This window comes from Salmo salar, chromosome 03 (assembly GCF_965601325.2).
Source record: "Salmo salar chromosome 03, fSalSal1, whole genome shotgun sequence".
In the NCBI taxonomy this organism is placed as follows: domain Eukaryota; kingdom Metazoa; phylum Chordata; class Actinopteri; order Salmoniformes; family Salmonidae; genus Salmo; species Salmo salar.
The window spans coordinates 96,276,549-96,294,508 of NC_138293.1; the positions used below are offsets into that span (position 1 = coordinate 96,276,549).

General features: G+C 43.4%; 2 protein-coding genes across 2 annotated transcripts; one reads left to right on the forward strand and one right to left on the reverse strand.

Annotated features, from left to right (window-relative positions):
• Positions 1-2,287: 2,287 nt before the first annotated feature.
• On the forward strand, positions 2,288-3,671 carry LOC106601990 (dexamethasone-induced Ras-related protein 1-like). Its single transcript, XM_014194435.3, has 2 exons — positions 2,288-2,948; positions 3,145-3,671. Exons 1-2 carry the CDS (start codon positions 2,288-2,290, stop codon positions 3,669-3,671), a joined length of 1,188 nt encoding a protein of 395 aa, XP_014049910.3.
• A 4,102-nt stretch (positions 3,672-7,773) lies between these two features.
• On the reverse strand, positions 7,774-12,363 carry LOC145850422 (radical S-adenosyl methionine domain-containing protein 1, mitochondrial). The gene is made up of 4 exons (XM_082972916.1): positions 12,315-12,363; positions 11,091-11,172; positions 9,149-9,170; positions 7,774-8,206 (listed from the first exon to the last, which is right to left on the reverse strand). Exons 1-4 carry the CDS (start codon positions 12,348-12,350, stop codon positions 8,041-8,043), a joined length of 306 nt encoding a protein of 101 aa, XP_082829042.1. The 5' UTR covers positions 12,351-12,363; the 3' UTR covers positions 7,774-8,040.
• Positions 12,364-17,960: the final 5,597 nt, after the last annotated feature.

The following is a 17,960-nucleotide window of genomic DNA, read 5'->3' on the forward strand; positions in this document are numbered from 1 at the left end:
ACTATACCGTTTACTGCAGTGTATCATACAGGGGAAACACTATGCCGTTTACTGCAGTGCATCATACAGGGGAAACACAATGGCTGTTACTGCAGTGTATCATACAGGGGAAACACTATGCCGTTTACTGCAGTGTATCATACAGGGGAAACACTATGCCGTTTACTGCAGTGTATCATACAGGGGAAACACTATGCCGTTTACTGCAGTGCACCATACAGGGGAAACACTATGCCGTTTACTGCAGTGTATCATACAGGGGAAACACTATGCCGTTTACTGCAGTGCACCATACAGGGGAAACACTATGCCGTTTACTGCAGTGTATCATACAGGGGAAACACTATGCCGTTTACTGCAGTGCACCATACAGGGGAAACACTATGTCGTTTACTGCAGTGTATCATACAGGGGAAACACTATGCCGTTTACTGCAGTGTACCATACAGGGGAAACACAATGCCGTTTACTGCAGTGTACCATACAGGGGAAACACTATGCCTGTGTGCACACGGTGAATGATGATCTGTCACGTTTCCCAGGAACATTCCCCACCTACGTGTGAGCCCCAGGTCCCATGATGACTAGCTAGCTGGATGATGTGGGTAGAGAGCCATCACATTATTACAGAGAGAGGGGAGAACAGGGCCAGGGGTGTCCCGTCGCCCACGTCTCATCGGATGTCCAGAAATAGCCAAAATCTAATGTCTAAATATACCCCATATACCTCATATATCTATAATTATACCCCATATACCTCTAATTATACCCCATATACCTCTAATTATACCCCATATACCCCTAATTATACCCCATATACCCCTAATTATACCCCATATACCCCTAATTATACCCCATATACCTCATATACCTATAATTATACCCCATATACCCCTAATTATACCCCATATACCTCTAATTATACCCCATATACCCCTAATTATACCCCATATACCTCTAATTATACCCCATATACCCCTAATTATACCCCATATACCCCTAATTATACCCCATATACCTATAATTATACCCCATATACCCCTAATTATACCCCATATACCCCTAATTATACCCCATATACCCCTAATTATACCCCATATACCTCTAATTATACCCCATATACCCCTAATTATACCCAATATACCTCTAATTATACCCCATATACCCCTAATTATACCCCATATACCTCTAATTATACCCCATATACCCCTAATTATACCCCATATACCCCTAATTATACCCCATATACCTCTAATTATACCCCATATACCCCTAATTATACCCCATATACCTCTAATTATACCCCATATACCCCTAATTATACCCCATATACCCCTAATTATATCCCATATACCCCTAATTATACCCCATATACCCCTAATTATACCCCATATACCCCATATACCCCTAATTATACCCCATATACCCCTAATTATACCCCATATACCCCTAATTATACCCCATATACCTCTAAATCTACTCCATATACCTCTAAATCTACCCCATATACCCCTAATTATACCCCATATACCCCTAATTATACCCCATATAGCTGTGCTCCATCTCTATCTCTAGCTGTGCTCCATCTCTAGCTGTGCTCCATCTCTAACTGTGCTCCATCTCTAGCTGTGCTCCCACTCCATCTCTAGCTGTGCTCCATCTCTAGCTGTGCTCCATCTCTAGCTGTGCTCCCGCTCCATCTCTAGCTGTGCTCCATCTCTAGCTGTGCTCCATCTCTAGCTGTGCTCCATCTCCATCTCTAGCTGTGCTCCATCTCTAGCTGTGCTCCATCTCCATCTCTAGCTGTGATCCATCTCTAGCTGTGCTCCATCTCTAGCTGTGCTCCATCTCCATCTCTAGCTGTGCTCCATCTCTAGCTGTGCTCCATCTCTAGCTGTGCTCCATCTCTAGCTGTGCTCCCACTCCATCTCTAGCTGTGCTCCATCTCCATCTCTATCTGTGCTCCATCTCTATCTGTGCTCCATCTCTAGCTGTGCTGTGGGTTTCCCTGACAAGTGTATTGGAAGGCTATAGCCTACACTTGACTGATATCACATGATTACAGATTTTAATACTACCATAAAAGGAGCGGAGTGTTGATGCGATGTGATGATTCTATCTAATGACGTAGCAACCAATATGCCCAGCCATACTCTATAAATACCCGCGCCGACGCTCCTTTCCACACACTGCAACGCTCCACTGCAACGCATCACATGGTGAAGCAACAGGTGTAACAGACCTGTAACAACAGACACCCCGGATGATCCCCGTGCCTGGAAGGAACATGGAGGTGAACACAACAGAGAAACTAGTCTACCTTTCCGTTGATGGCACCACCGACACGTTCAGCTCTTGTGCCACTGCCGGGCATCCACAGACCCAGCTCAGCATGAACGATAATGTTGAACAAACCATTTCCAACCAGCTTCCCAATGTTAAAGTCACAGGTGTCAACTGTCAATCACCTACAATCCTCATGCAATACAAAAAGGTCTCGAGCATGACCAAGGCAAGTAAAGGGATCTTTAATACGGTCACTGAGCACTGGAGACACACGGACAAGAAGACGAGGGTGGTCCGGTCTTCCAGCACGGGGACCACTCAGGCTACATCCTCGGAAAGGTTCCCCAAAAGAAGATCCTTCGACCCGCTAGCGACGTTGACCCTCCCGGACCAGACTCCATGCACCGCGCCAATGGAGGAGATGCGCCTCACCAAGCCCCATAACTGCCGGCGTGTTGTAGTACTCGGCGCGCCCAGAGTGGGCAAGACGAACATTCTCAGGCGGTTCCTGCGCGACGGGTTCGAGGAACAGTACGAGCCGACAGCAGAAGACTTCCACAGGAAGTTGTACCAGATCCGAGGAGAAACCTATCAGATTGATATCCTGGACGCAGCGAAGGAGAGAGACTTCCCCGCTAGACGGAGGCTGTCCATACTGACAGGTGTGTAGGTTATGAGTGTATAGGCTATTGACTGAGTATAGATCTAATTGAGTTGGACAATGAAATGTATTTTTGTGTGTATTGAATTGGCCTTTGCATAACCTTGATCTAATACATTGAGTTGGAAAATGAATGTGGGTGTTTTTTGTTGTTGCATTGAATCAAATCACTAAATCTGTACTCTTCTCTACAACAGGTGACATATTTCTCCTGGTGTTCAGTGTGGATGACAGAGACTCCTTCAAAGAGGTGTACACACTGCGCAAAGAGATAATAGCAGCCAAGACCAAGCTGATGAAGCTGAAAGAGAATGCCCGGGTTCCCATAGTGATATGCGGCAACAAAGTGGACTTAGAGGCGGAGAGGGTCATCAGTCGTCTGGAGATGTTCCAAGCTCTTGGGGAGGACACGGCGCTCTTCGAGACATCAGCCAAAGACAGTACCAGTCTAGAAGAGATGTTCCAAGCCCTTGTCAAGCTAGGCGGTCTCCCTACCGAGACGCATCCATCGCAGCACCGCGAGATCTCCATAAGTACCTACCAGGCGCTGAGCACCAGCAGAAGCCGTTGCGGCAGACGTAGCCGTGCGTTGGTTCCAGACGCGCCATGCGGTGCGGTGTACCCACTGGCCCGCCGCCCCAGCTTTAACAGCGACCTACAGCGGGTAATGGGCCCCAGCCCCACTAAACGGAGCAAACCCATAGAGAAGTGTCAAATTCAATGAATTGAGGGACTTCTCAGTACAAGAAACATATTGTAGTATTACAATATATAACCACTATGTCAAGAGTTATACTCTGCTTTAGGCTATTGGCTGGACCAGTTGAGCCAACTATGTAAATTTAGATTTTCTTTGTGTACTGTGAAATAATAAAAAATGTATTATCATATTGATATGAGTGTGTTGTGATATTTTAGGGAGACTATCATTTTACACTTAGCAGGCGCCCAGAGTGAGATTCAACTAAGTTAGTAGGGAGAAGAAAAAACATCAAAGACAATTTGAAACAAGTGATTGATATCAAACAATGTACTCTTTATAGGCATTGGTTATATATATATATATATATATATATATATATTCCATTTAACAGACGCTTTAAATAGAATCCAAAGCGACTTACATTCACGCGTGCATAAATGTTACATGTGGGTGGTCCCAGGTATCGAAACAACTAGCCTGGTGTTGCAAGCGCCATGATCTATCAGCTGAGCTACAAAGCTTCATATCAAATACGTAGGATGACCATTTCTGGACAGATTGACAGGGAAAGTACGTGGGTGGTAAAAGCCTGCAGGGGTGCTATGTTCTAGAACACCTCTCCAGTGGGCACGACAGTTCTCTCCTTTCTGTTAAAAGCTCAAGGCAATGCTTTGAGTGTGGAGCATTTCCGAGTGACTGAAATGTGCCCCCCCCAACACACAGTCCAGAGCTTTCTATTGCAATGAAAGGCTCTGAATGACGTGAATTATTCGTGCTCAATTAACCATAGAAATTACACAATTACGCATAGCCATAGTATCAGCACGGAAGTGAGATTCCTTTTATTGGTCGACTTAATTATAAATGCCAGGGTTATTAAGTTGATTACCAGATATTGAAAGCAACAGGCCTACAGTATTTCCATGGGGAACTGTTAATGTGATATTATCCATTCTCTCTGTTTCAGCACCATGGACAGGGTGTACCAACATGTAAGTTCATACAGGAGTAGTTCCAAGGGAAACATGATCAAACATTAACCGGTACGAAACTCATTAAATACTGTTGGCTACCATGTCGACAACGGTGAGCACTGCGGTTTCAAAAAAGACACGAAAGTCTCCCTTGTGACAGACAATAAACTGCATATAATTCCTTTTAGGGGCAAGTAGACAAAACCATTCATTCTGAATGTGAAAACATTGAGAGAGAGAGTACAACGAAGAATACACATTATTCCAAAACTTTATTCTATAAATGTATTTTATGATAGAGCTTACTGTCCTGCCCTTGTCTAAAGCAAACATTCACCACATTGAATTTCCTGTCACGGCCGTCGTAAGGATTGGACCAAAATGCAGCGGGTACGTGAATGCTCATATTAACTTTTATTGAACACTACACAAAAAACAAGAAAACGGGGGGGGGGGGGGGGGGGGGGGGGGGGGGGGGGGAAAAAAAAACGACAGCTAAACAGTTCTGCAGGCTAACCATAGCAGTGCAAAAACAACTTCCCACAAAAGACAGGTGAAAAAAGGGCTACCTAAGTATGACTCCCAATCAGCAACAACGATGTACAGCTGTTCCTGATTGAGAGCCATACCAGGCCAACACAAAGAAATACACAACATAGAAAAAAACATAGAAATACCAAAACATAGAACAATACCCAAAAACCCCAATAACACAAAACAAACACACCCCTGCCACGCCCTGACCAAACTACAATAATAAATAACCCCTTTTACTGGTCAGGACGTGACATTTCCTTTAATTATAAAAAACGAATACAAATAAACAGACTGTTTATCAAAATAACAAATCTGAACACTCAAACAATGTGTGACGTAGTAATTGAAGTTTCATTCCAAAACGCTATATATCCATTTTCAGAAATGTTGGTAAATTAGCTTTTATAGTTTAAATAAATGATGAAAGAGATTGGTGTGTTTTTTCACTATCTAAATCACTCACGTGGCTGTTCAATGACAGACGTGTTTACTTTTAAATAACTTGTTTCATTTTAGAGACAAATAATCATGTTTTTTACTAAATGCTATATATCTGCGTCACTCTCAGAGAAATAAGCAGAACTGTTCAGTTTTACACAGTCAAACGTAACAACAATTTTTTTTTTATTAAGAACTGAAAAAATGATACGTGACAAATTAAAAAAAGGTAAACAATTATTCAATACAGTAATTTGAGATCTGCATGTAAAACATTTACATTTCTAATTGTAGTCATTTAGCAGATTCTCTTATCCAGTGCATTAATCTTAAGATATGGTGAGACGACCACATATCACAGTCAAATATACAGGATAGGAACATAACATTCCAGCTAAACTGTAGTGTTTCGCTAAAAAACAAACATTTTCATACACATCTAAAATCTACTAATAAAAAAATAAGAACAATATCTATGAATAATAACAATAATATTTTACAGACATTTCTGATGAAAAAACACAAATGTGAAAACGTGCTTAGTTAAATAAAAGGTTTTAAAAAATGTTTTTACAAAAAAATTGTGTTTTGGAAATAAACTCATCAATTATGTAGGCAATTAAAGGCTGTGTGTGGGTCTTCACTATTCTTCCCATAGAATGTATCATTCTATGATCCTACCTGCCTGGTATATTGGGTCATAGAGGTCCATCAATGAATGATTCATTTGTATTCATTGGGTCCTTGTCAACAGCCTCCAATTTGACTGCACCTGCAGATGCTCCACTATTGAAATGCAAAAAAACCTCAGCAGCACGTTGTAGGAGTGGTGAACATTACCCAGTAGTGTCAGTACTGGGAAACATCTGCTCACATTACTGCTAATCATTCATCCAAATATTTCTGAAGAACAGAGCAGCACGAGTATAGGCCTATCATGACACCAAGGAGGTCTCCTAAATGGAACTCTATTCCCTACATAATGCACTACTTTAGACCAGAACCCTATGGGTCAAATGTAGCGCACTACACAGGGAATAGAGTGCCATTTGTGTCTCCTTCTCTATACAGGTCAACACAGGGCCCTTCTCTATACAGGTCAACACAGGGCCCTTCTCTATACAGGTCAACACAGGGCCTTCTCTATACAGGTCAACACAGGGCCTTCTCTATACAGGTCAACACAGGGCCTTCTCTATACAGGTCAACACAGGGCCCTTCTCTATACAGGTCAACACAGGGCCTTCTCTATACAGGTCAACACAGGGCCTTCTCTATACAGGTCAACACAGGGCCCTTCTCTATACAGGTCAACACAGGGCCCTTCTCTATACAGGTCAACACAGGGCCTTCTCTATACAGGTCAACACAGGGCCTTCTCTATACAGGTCAACACAGGGCCTTCTCTATACAGGTCAACACAGGGCCTTCTCTATACAGGTCAACACAGGGCCTTCTCTATACAGGTCAACACAGGGCCCTTCTCTATACAGGTCAACACAGGGCCTTCTCTATACAGGTCAACACAGGGCCTTCTCTATACAGGTCAACACAGGGCCCTTCTCTATACAGGTCAACACAGGGCCTTCTCTATACAGGTCAACACAGGGCCTTCTCTATACAGGTCAACACAGGGCCTTCTCTATACAGGTCAACACAGGGCCTTCTCTGTATAGAGAAGGGCCCTAAACATGCTGTGTACCTGTCAGACCAAGCCTTTCATCACAGCCTTTCATCACAGCTTAAACAGAAGGTTTAAGCCTGTCTGTCTAATCTGGGATCTGCTCTGCACCTGGGCCAGATACAGGGACCACGACCACGTCACTCTGCCCAAACACACACTCTCTGTCTCTGCCAGGTGATCCAGCCCCCTGCTCACGCTACATCTTCTCGCACTATGATGATGGGGATGCAGAGCTCCTTTAGAGGGACCTTGACAATAACAGTGGTTCACTACAGCTCTGATGACAGATAACTAGATAAGCGTGGAGAAACTGGAGTCCGTGGCACGCTAACCTTCATAAACAACCTATTTAACTGCTGCTTTTGGTAACTGCTTGTCGTGTGTGTGTGTGTGTGCTCGTGTGTGTGTGTGTGTGTGTGTGTGTGTGTGTGATTACCTCTACTACATTGAAGGGGTAGAGAATGATTTGTTCATAGAGGACATGGTGTGGAGAACCTTTCCTGAGTCCCAACAGCATCCTGTTCAACTGTAAATATCCTGTACAGAGCTTTATCAGCATCTCAGGCCCATCTAACCTGTCACTGATCAGAACATGGTGCCTACAGTTTAGTGTTATCTTACTGCAGCTGATCTACTTCATCAGTGTAGATGGTAGATTTGACCAATATCTACAGTTCATAGTGGCTGCCGGGTCAGTCTCCGGGTCAGTCTCCGGGTCAGTCTCCGGGTCAGTCTCCGGGTCAGTCTCCCCTGTCTGTCAGCCAGGCTTGGAGACCCTCTGTCCTCCATCTCTCTGGTCTCCTATGGTGGCCCCCCTGGCCTGCTGCTCCTGGAGACCCTGGGTGTAAGCCTCCAGCAGCAGCAGCAGAGTGGGTAACATGCTGTCCAGTAAGGCCAGGCCCTGCCACGAGCACCGCAGACCCCTACACACAAGACAAAAGGGGTTGTCAGTGTTTCCCAAACTCAGTCCCGGGGACCCCAAGGGGTGCACGTTTTGGTTTTTGCCCCTACCACTACACAGCTGATTCAAATAGACTCATACAGACATGGAGATACAACTACTGGGTCCCACTTTAAACAAACCACAAGTTATAAGGCTTAGAAGACCTGTCTGTTGAAGGTCTGGGTTACCTGTCATCCAGGATTAGAAGACCTGTCTGTTGAAGGTCTGGGTTACCTGTCATCCAGGATTAGAAGGCCTGTCTGTTGAAGGTCTGGGTTACCTGTCATCCAGGATTAGAAGACCTGTCTGTTGAAGGTCTGGGTTACCTGTCATCCAGGATTAGAAGACCTGTCTGTTGAAGGTCTGGGTTACCTGTCATCCAGGATTAGAAGGCCTGTCTGTTGAAGGTCTGGGTTACCTGTCATCCAGGATTAGAAGACCGTCTGTTGAAGGTCTGGGTTACCTGTCATCCAGGATTAGAAGGCCTGTCTGTTGAAGGTCTGGGTTACCTGTCATCCAGGATTAGAAGGCCTGTCTGTTGAAGGTCTGGGTTACCTGTCATCCAGGATTAGAAGGCCTGTCTGTTGAAGGTCTGGGTTACCTGTCATCCAGGATTAGAAGACCTGTCTGTTGAAGGTCTGGGTTACCTGTCATCCAGGATTAGAAGACCTGTCTGTTGAAGGTCTGGGTTACCTGTCATCCAGGATTAGAAGGCCTGTCTGTTGAAGGTCTGGGTTACCTGTCATCCAGGATTAGAAGGCCTGTCTGTTGAAGGTCTGGGTTACCTGTCATCCAGGATTAGAAGGCCTGTCTGTTGAAGGTCTGGGTTACCTGTCATCCAGGATTAGAAGACCGTCTGTTGAAGGTCTGGGTTACCTGTCATCCAGGATTAGAAGACCTGTCTGTTGAAGGTCTGGGTTACCTGTCATCCAGGATTAGAACGCCTGTCTGTTGAAGGTCTGGGTTACCTGTCATCCAGGATTAGAAGGCCTGTCTGTTGAAGGTCTGGGTTACCTGTCATCCAGGATTAGAAGACCGTCTGTTGAAGGTCTGGGTTACCTGTCATCCAGGATTAGAAGACCGTCTGTTGAAGGTCTGGGTTACCTGTCATCCAGGATTAGAAGACCTGTCTGTTGAAGGTCTGGGTTACCTGTCATCCAGGATTAGAAGGCCTGTCTGTTGAAGGTCTGGGTTACCTGTCATCCAGGATTAGAAGACCTGTCTGTTGAAGGTCTGGGTTACCTGTCATCCAGGATTAGAAGGCCTGTCTGTTGAAGGTCTGGGTTACCTGTCATCCAGGATTAGAAGGCCTGTCTGTTGAAGGTCTGGGTTACCTGTCATCCAGGATTAGAAGGCCTGTCTGTTGAAGGTCTGGGTTACCTGTCATCCAGGATTAGAAGGCCTGTCTGTTGAAGGTCTGGGTTACCTGTCATCCAGGATTAGAAGACCGTCTGTTGAAGGTCTGGGTTACCTGTCATCCAGGATTAGAAGACCGTCTGTTGAAGGTCTGGGTTACCTGTCATCCAGGATTAGAAGACCGTCTGTTGAAGGTCTGGGTTACCTGTCATCCAGGATTAGAAGGCCTGTCTGCTGAAGGTCTGGGTTACCTGTCATCCAGGATTAGAAGACCGTCTGTTGAAGGTCTGGGTTACCTGTCATCCAGGATTAGAAGGCCTGTCTGTTGAAGGTCTGGGTTACCTGTCATCCAGGATTAGAAGGCCTGTCTGTTGAAGGTCTGGGTTACCTGTCATCCAGGATTAGAAGACCGTCTGTTGAAGGTCTGGGTTACCTGTCATCCAGGATTAGAAGGCCTGTCTGTTGAAGGTCTGGGTTACCTGTCATCCAGGATTAGAAGGCCTGTCTGTTGAAGGTCTGGGTTACCTGTCATCCAGGATTAGAAGGCCTGTCTGTTGAAGGTCTGGGTTACCTGTCATCCAGGATTAGAAGGCCTGTCTGTTGAAGGTCTGGGTTACCTGTCATCCAGGATTAGAAGGCCTGTCTGTTGAAGGTCTGGGTTACCTGTCATCCAGGATTAGAAGACCGTCTGTTGAAGGTCTGGGTTACCTGTCATCCAGGATTAGAAGACCGTCTGTTGAAGGTCTGGGTTACCTGTCATCCAGGATTAGAAGACCGTCTGTTGAAGGTCTGGGTTACCTGTCATCCAGGATTAGAAGGCCTGTCTGCTGAAGGTCTGGGTTACCTGTCATCCAGGATTAGAAGACCGTCTGTTGAAGGTCTGGGTTACCTGTCATCCAGGATTAGAAGGCCTGTCTGTTGAAGGTCTGGGTTACCTGTCATCCAGGATTAGAAGGCCTGTCTGTTGAAGGTCTGGGTTACCTGTCATCCAGGATTAGAAGACCGTCTGTTGAAGGTCTGGGTTACCTGTCATCCAGGATTAGAAGGCCTGTCTGTTGAAGGTCTGGGTTACCTGTCATCCAGGATTAGAAGGCCTGTCTGTTGAAGGTCTGGGTTACCTGTCATCCAGGATTAGAAGGCCTGTCTGTTGAAGGTCTGGGTTACCTGTCATCCAGGATTAGAAGACCTGTCTGTTGAAGGTCTGGGTTACCTGTCATCCAGGATTAGAAGGCCTGTCTGTTGAAGGTCTGGGTTACCTGTCATCCAGGATTAGAAGACCTGTCTGTTGAAGGTCTGGGTTACCTGTCATCCAGGATTAGAAGGCCTGTCTGTTGAAGGTCTGGGTTACCTGTCATCCAGGATTAGAAGACCTGTCTGTTGAAGGTCTGGGTTACCTGTCATCCAGGATTAGAAGGCCTGTCTGTTGAAGGTCTGGGTTACCTGTCATCCAGGATTAGAAGACCTGTCTGTTGAAGGTCTGGGTTACCTGTCATCCAGGATTAGAAGACCTGTCTGTTGAAGGTCTTGTACTTCAGAGGATGAGCTGAGAATCTGGTGTAGATCTGCCCTGGGACTGAACAACTGCCAATGCTGCCACAGAAATAGCATGAATCAGAGACATAAAGACAGATGTAGGTAGAAAGAAAGGTGAACCAGAGACATAAAGACAGATGTAGACATGAAGTAAGGTGAACCAGAGACATAAAGACAGATGTAGACAGGAAGTAAGGTGAACCAGAGACATAAAGACAGATGTAGACAGGAAGTAAGGTGAACCAGAGACATAAAGACAGATGTAGACAGGAAGTAAGGTGAACCAGAGACATAAAGACAGATGTAGACATGAAGTAAGGTGAACCAGAGACATAAAGACAGATGTAGACAGGAAGTAAGGTGAACCAGAGACATAAAGACAGATGTAGACAGGAAGTAAGGTGAACCAGAGACATAAAGACAGATGTAGACAGGAAGTAAGGTGAACCAGAGACATAAAGACAGAAAGAAAGGTGAACCAGAAAAAACGGTGTGGAACGTATAAATACTGAACACAACATCAGGTTAAAAAATGCTTTTATCACTGATGGCCCCTATTGATGCAAACAATGAATCTAGAAACAACTGAAACCTCCTCTTGCTATAGCATATACTGTGTATATATATATATATATATATATATATATATATATGTATATATATATATATATATATATATATACACACACTGTATAGTATGTGGACAGACTATATAAACATAATCTGACCAAATGATGTAAGACTTTGGTTCTGGGTTAACCGATATTACCTGGTGAGTGATGTCGTCAGTATTCTGGGTTAACCGAGATTACCTGGTGAGTGATGTCGTCAGTATTCTGGGTTAAACGAGATTACCTGGTGAGTGATGTCGTCAGTATTCTGGGTTAACCGAGATTACCTGGTGAGTGATGTCGTCAGTATTCTGGGTTAACCGAGATTACCTGGTGAGTGATGCCGTCAGTATTCTGGGTTAAACGAGATTACCTGGTGAGTGATGTCGTCAGTATTCTGGGTTAACCGAGATTACCTGGTGGGTGATGCCGTCAGTATTCTGGGTTAACCGAGATTACCTGGTGAGTGATGCCGTCAGTATTCTGGGTTAACTGAGATTACCTGGTGAGTGATGCCGTCAGTATTCTGGGTTAACTGAGATTACCTGGTGAGTGATGCCGTCAGTATTCTGGGTTAACTGAGATTACCTGGTGAGTGATGCCGTCAACCAAACGCAGTCCCATGACCAACACTTCCTCCAATCAGTTGAACAAAGTTAACAAGTTGCTACAGTATATCATCTGCCATGCTGTGAGAAAGGAAGCCTTGTCTGAGTCAGAATGGCCCATAGGTCAGCATTTCCTGTTTCTGTAGCGTGAGCGCTTGATGTACAAATACAACCCTTGAATAGAATCCCATGTTATGAGTGAGTCTGGAGTATTATTAGAAGTAGGTCATTAATGTGCAGCACCGTATGAACTCTGCAGGTGAACAGTATTATTAGAAGTAGGTCATTAATGTGCAGCACCGTATGAACTCTGCAGGTGAACAGTATTATTAGAAGTAGGTCATTAATGTGCAGCACCGTATGAACTCTGCAGGTGAACAGTATTATTAGAAGTAGGTCATTAATGTGCAGCACCGTATGAACTCTGCAGGTGAACAGTATTATTAGAAGTAGGTCATTAATGTGCAGCACCGTATGAACTCTGCAGGTGAACAGTATTATTAGAAGTAGGTCATTAATGTGCAGCACCGTATGAACTCTGCAGGTGAACAGTATTATTAGAAGTAGGTCATTAATGTGCAGCACCGTATGAACTCTGCAGGTGAACAGTATTATTAGAAGTAGGTCATTAATGTGCAGCACCGTATGAACTCTGCAGGTGAACAGTATTATTAGAAGTAGGTCATTAATGTGCAGCACCGTATGAACTCTGCAGGTGAACAGTATTATTAGAAGTAGGTCATTAATGTGCAGCACCGTATGAACTCTGCAGGTGAACAGTATTATTAGAAGTAGGTCATTAATGTGCAGCACCGTATGAACTCTGCAGGTGAACAGTATTATTAGAAGTAGGTCATTAATGTGCAGCACCGTATGAACTCTGCAGGTGAACAGTATTATTAGAAGTAGGTCATTAATGTGCAGCACCGTATGAACTCTGCAGGTGAACAGTATTATTAGAATTAGGTCATTAATGTGCAGCACCGTATGAACTCTGCAGGTGAACAGTATTATTAGAAGTAGGTCATTAATGTGCAGCACCGTATGAACTCTGCAGGTGAACAGTATTATTAGAAGTAGGTCATTAATGTGCAGCACCGTATGAACTCTGCAGGTGAACAGTATTATTAGAATTAGGTCATTAATGTGCAGCACCGTATGAACTCTGCAGGTGAACAGTATTATTAGAATTAGGTCATTAATGTGCAGCACCGTATGAACTCTGCAGGTGAACAGTATTATTAGAAGTAGGTCATTAATGTGCAGCACCGTATGAACTCTGCAGGTGAACAGTATTATTAGAAGTAGGTCATTAATGTGCAGCACCGTATGAACTCTGCAGGTGAACAGTATTATTAGAAGTAGGTCATTAATGTGCAGCACCGTATGAACTCTGCAGGTGAACAGTATTATTAGAATTAGGTCATTAATGTGCAGCACCGTATGAACTCTGCAGGTGAACAGTATTATTAGAAGTAGGTCATTAATGTGCAGCACCGTATGAACTCTGCAGGTGAACAGTATTATTAGAAGTAGGTCATTAATGTGCAGCACCGTATGAACTCTGCAGGTGAACAGTATTATTAGAAGTAGGTCATTAATGTGCAGCACCGTATGAACTCTGCAGGTGAACAGTATTATTAGAAGTAGGTCATTAATGTGCAGCACCGTATGAACTCTGCAGGTGAACAGTATTATTAGAAGTAGGTCATTAATGTGCAGCACCGTATGAACTCTGCAGGTGAACAGTATTATTAGAAGTAGGTCATTAATGTGCAGCACCGTATGAACTCTGCAGGTGAACAGTATTATTAGAAGTAGGTCATTAATGTGCAGCACCGTATGAACTCTGCAGGTGAACAGTATTATTAGAAGTAGGTCATTAATGTGCAGCACCGTATGAACTCTGCAGGTGAACAGTATTATTAGAAGTAGGTCATTAATGTGCAGCACCGTATGAACTCTGCAGGTGAACAGTATTATTAGAAGTAGGTCATTAATGTGCAGCACCGTATGAACTCTGCAGGTGAACAGTATTATTAGAAGTAGGTCATTAATGTGCAGCACCGTATGAACTCTGCAGGTGAACAGTATTATTAGAAGTAGGTCATTAATGTGCAGCACCGTATGAACTCTGCAGGTGAACAGTATTATTAGAAGTAGGTCATTAATGTGCAGCACCGTATGAACTCTGCAGGTGAACAGTATTATTAGAAGTAGGTCATTAATGTGCAGCACCGTATGAACTCTGCAGGTGAACAGTATTATTAGAAGTAGGTCATTAATGTGCAGCACCGTATGAACTCTGCAGGTGAACAGTATTATTAGAATTAGGTCATTAATGTGCAGCACCGTATGAACTCTGCAGGTGAACAGTATTATTAGAATTAGGTCATTAATGTGCAGCACCGTATGAACTCTGCAGGTGAACAGTATTATTAGAATGTAGGTCATTAATGTGTCAGCACCGTATGAACTCTGCAGGTGAACAGTATTATTAGAAGTAGGTCATTAATGTGCAGCACCGTATGAACTCTGCAGGTGAACAGTATTATTAGAAGTAGGTCATTAATGTGCAGCACCGTATGAACTCTGCAGGTGAACAGTATTATTAGAAGTAGGTCATTAATGTGCAGCACCGTATGAACTCTGCAGGTGAACAGTATTATTAGAAGTAGGTCATTAATGTGCAGCACCGTATGAACTCTGCAGGTGAACAGTATTATTAGAATTAGGTCATTAATGTGCAGCACCGTATGAACTCTGCAGGTGAACAGTATTATTAGAATTAGGTCATTAATGTGCAGCACCGTATGAACTCTGCAGGTGAACAGTATTATTAGAATTAGGTCATTAATGTGCAGCACCGTATGAACTCTGCAGGTGAACAGTATTATTAGAAGTAGGTCATTAATGTGCAGCACCGTATGAACTCTGCAGGTGAACAGTATTATTAGAAGTAGGTCATTAATGTGCAGCACCGTATGAACTCTGCAGGTGAACAGTATTATTAGAAGTAGGTCATTAATGTGCAGCACCGTATGAACTCTGCAGGTGAACAGTATTATTAGAAGTAGGTCATTAATGTGCAGCACCGTATGAACTCTGCAGGTGAACAGTATTATTAGAAGTAGGTCATTAATGTGCAGCACCGTATGAACTCTGCAGGTGAACAGTATTATTAGAAGTAGGTCATTAATGTGCAGCACCGTATGAACTCTGCAGGTGAACAGTATTATTAGAATTAGGTCATTAATGTGCAGCACCGTATGAACTCTGCAGGTGAACAGTATTATTAGAAGTAGGTCATTAATGTGCAGCACCGTATGAACTCTGCAGGTGAACAGTATTATTAGAAGTAGGTCATTAATGTGCAGCACCGTATGAACTCTGCAGGTGAACAGTATTATTAGAATAGGTCATTAATGTGCAGCACCGTATGAACTCTGCAGGTGAACAGTATTATTAGAATAGGTCATTAATGTGCAGCACCGTATGAACTCTGCAGGTGAACAGTATTATTAGAAGTAGGTCATTAATGTGCAGCACCGTATGAACTCTGCAGGTGAACAGTATTATTAGAAGTAGGTCATTAATGTGCAGCACCGTATGAACTCTGCAGGTGAACAGTATTATTAGAAGTAGGTCATTAATGTGCAGCACCGTATGAACTCTGCAGGTGAACAGTATTATTAGAAGTAGGTCATTAATGTGCAGCACCGTATGAACTCTGCAGGTGAACAGTATTATTAGAAGTAGGTCATTAATGTGCAGCACCGTATGAACTCTGCAGGTGAACAGTATTATTAGAAGTAGGTCATTAATGTGCAGCACCGTATGAACTCTGCAGGTGAACAGTATTATTAGAAGTAGGTCATTAATGTGCAGCACCGTATGAACTCTGCAGGTGAACAGTATTATTAGAAGTAGGTCATTAATGTGCAGCACCGTATGAACTCTGCAGGTGAACAGTATTATTAGAAGTAGGTCATTAATGTGCAGCACCGTATGAACTCTGCAGGTGAACAGTATTATTAGAATTAGGTCATTAATCTGCAGCACCGTATGAACTCTGCAGGTGAACAGTATTATTAGAAGTAGGTCATTAATGTGCAGCACCGTATGAACTCTGCAGGTGAACAGTATTATTAGAAGTAGGTCATTAATGTGCAGCACCGTATGAACTCTGCAGGTGAACAGTATTATTAGAAGTAGGTCATTAATGTGCAGCACCGTATGAACTCTGCAGGTGAACAGTATTATTAGAAGTAGGTCATTAATGTGCAGCACCGTATGAACTCTGCAGGTGAACAGTATTATTAGAATTAGGTCATTAATGTGCAGCACCGTATGAACTCTGCAGGTGAACAGTATTATTAGAAGTAGGTCATTAATGTGCAGCACCGTATGAACTCTGCAGGTGAACAGTATTATTAGAAGTAGGTCATTAATGTGCAGCACCGTATGAACTCTGCAGGTGAACAGTATTATTAGAATTAGGTCATTAATGTGCAGCACCGTATGAACTCTGCAGGTGAACAGTATTATTAGAATTAGGTCATTAATGTGCAGCACCGTATGAACTCTGCAGGTGAACAGTATTATTAGAAGTAGGTCATTAATGTGCAGCACCGTATGAACTCTGCAGGTGAACAGTATTATTAGAAGTAGGTCATTAATGTGCAGCACCGTATGAACTCTGCAGGTGAACAGTATTATTAGAAGTAGGTCATTAATGTGCAGCACCGTATGAACTCTGCAGGTGAACAGTATTATTAGAAGTAGGTCATTAATGTGCAGCACCGTATGAACTCTGCAGGTCAACAGTATTATTAGAAGTAGGTCATTAATGTGCAGCACCGTATGAACTCTGCAGGTGAACAGTATTATTAGAAGTAGGTCATTAATGTGCAGCACCGTATGAACTCTGCAGGTGAACAGTATTATTAGAAGTAGGTCATTAATGTGCAGCACCGTATGAACTCTGCAGGTGAACAGTATTATTAGAATTAGGTCATTAATGTGCAGCACCGTATGAACTCTGCAGGTGAACAGTATTATTAGAAGTAGGTCATTAATGTGCAGCACCGTATGAACTCTGCAGGTGAACAGTATTATTAGAAGTAGGTCATTAATGTGCAGCACCGTATGAACTCTGCAGGTGAACAGTATTATTAGAAGTAGGTCATTAATGTACAGCACCGTATGAACTCTGCAGGTGAACAGTATTATTAAAATTAGGTCATTAATGTGCAGCACCGTATGAACTCTGCAGGTGAACAGTATTATTAGAAGTAGGTCATTAATGTGCAGCACCGTATGAACTCTGCAGGTGAACAGTATTATTAGAAGTAGGTCATTAATGTGCAGCACCGTATGAACTCTGCAGGTGAACAGTATTATTAGAATTAGGTCATTAATGTGCAGCACCGTATGAACTCTGCAGGTGAACAGTATTATTAGAAGTAGGTCATTAATGTGCAGCACCGTATGAACTCTGCAGGTGAACAGTATTATTAGAAGTAGGTCATTAATGTGCAGCACCGTATGAACTCTGCAGGTGAACAGTATTATTAGAAGTAGGTCATTAATGTGCAGCACCGTATGAACTCTGCAGGTGAACAGT

Coding starts and splice junctions, on each gene's coding strand:
- LOC106601990 (XM_014194435.3), top strand. CDS start 2,288: ATGGAGGTGAACACAACAGAGAAACTAGTCTACCTTTCCGTTGATGGC. Junction 2,949..3,144: donor GAGGCTGTCCATACTGACAG/GTGTGTAGGTTA, acceptor TCTCTACAACAG/GTGACATATTTCTCCTGGTG.
- LOC145850422 (XM_082972916.1), bottom strand. CDS start 12,350: ATGGGACTGCGTTTGGTTGACGGCATCACTCACCAG. Junction 11,173..12,314: donor TTGACGGCATCACTCACCAG/GTAATCTCAGTT, acceptor TTTCTGTGGCAG/CATTGGCAGTTGTTCAGTCC. Junction 9,171..11,090: donor ACAAGACCTTCAACAGACAG/GTCTTCTAATCC, acceptor TTCAACAGACAG/GCGTTCTAATCCTGGATGAC.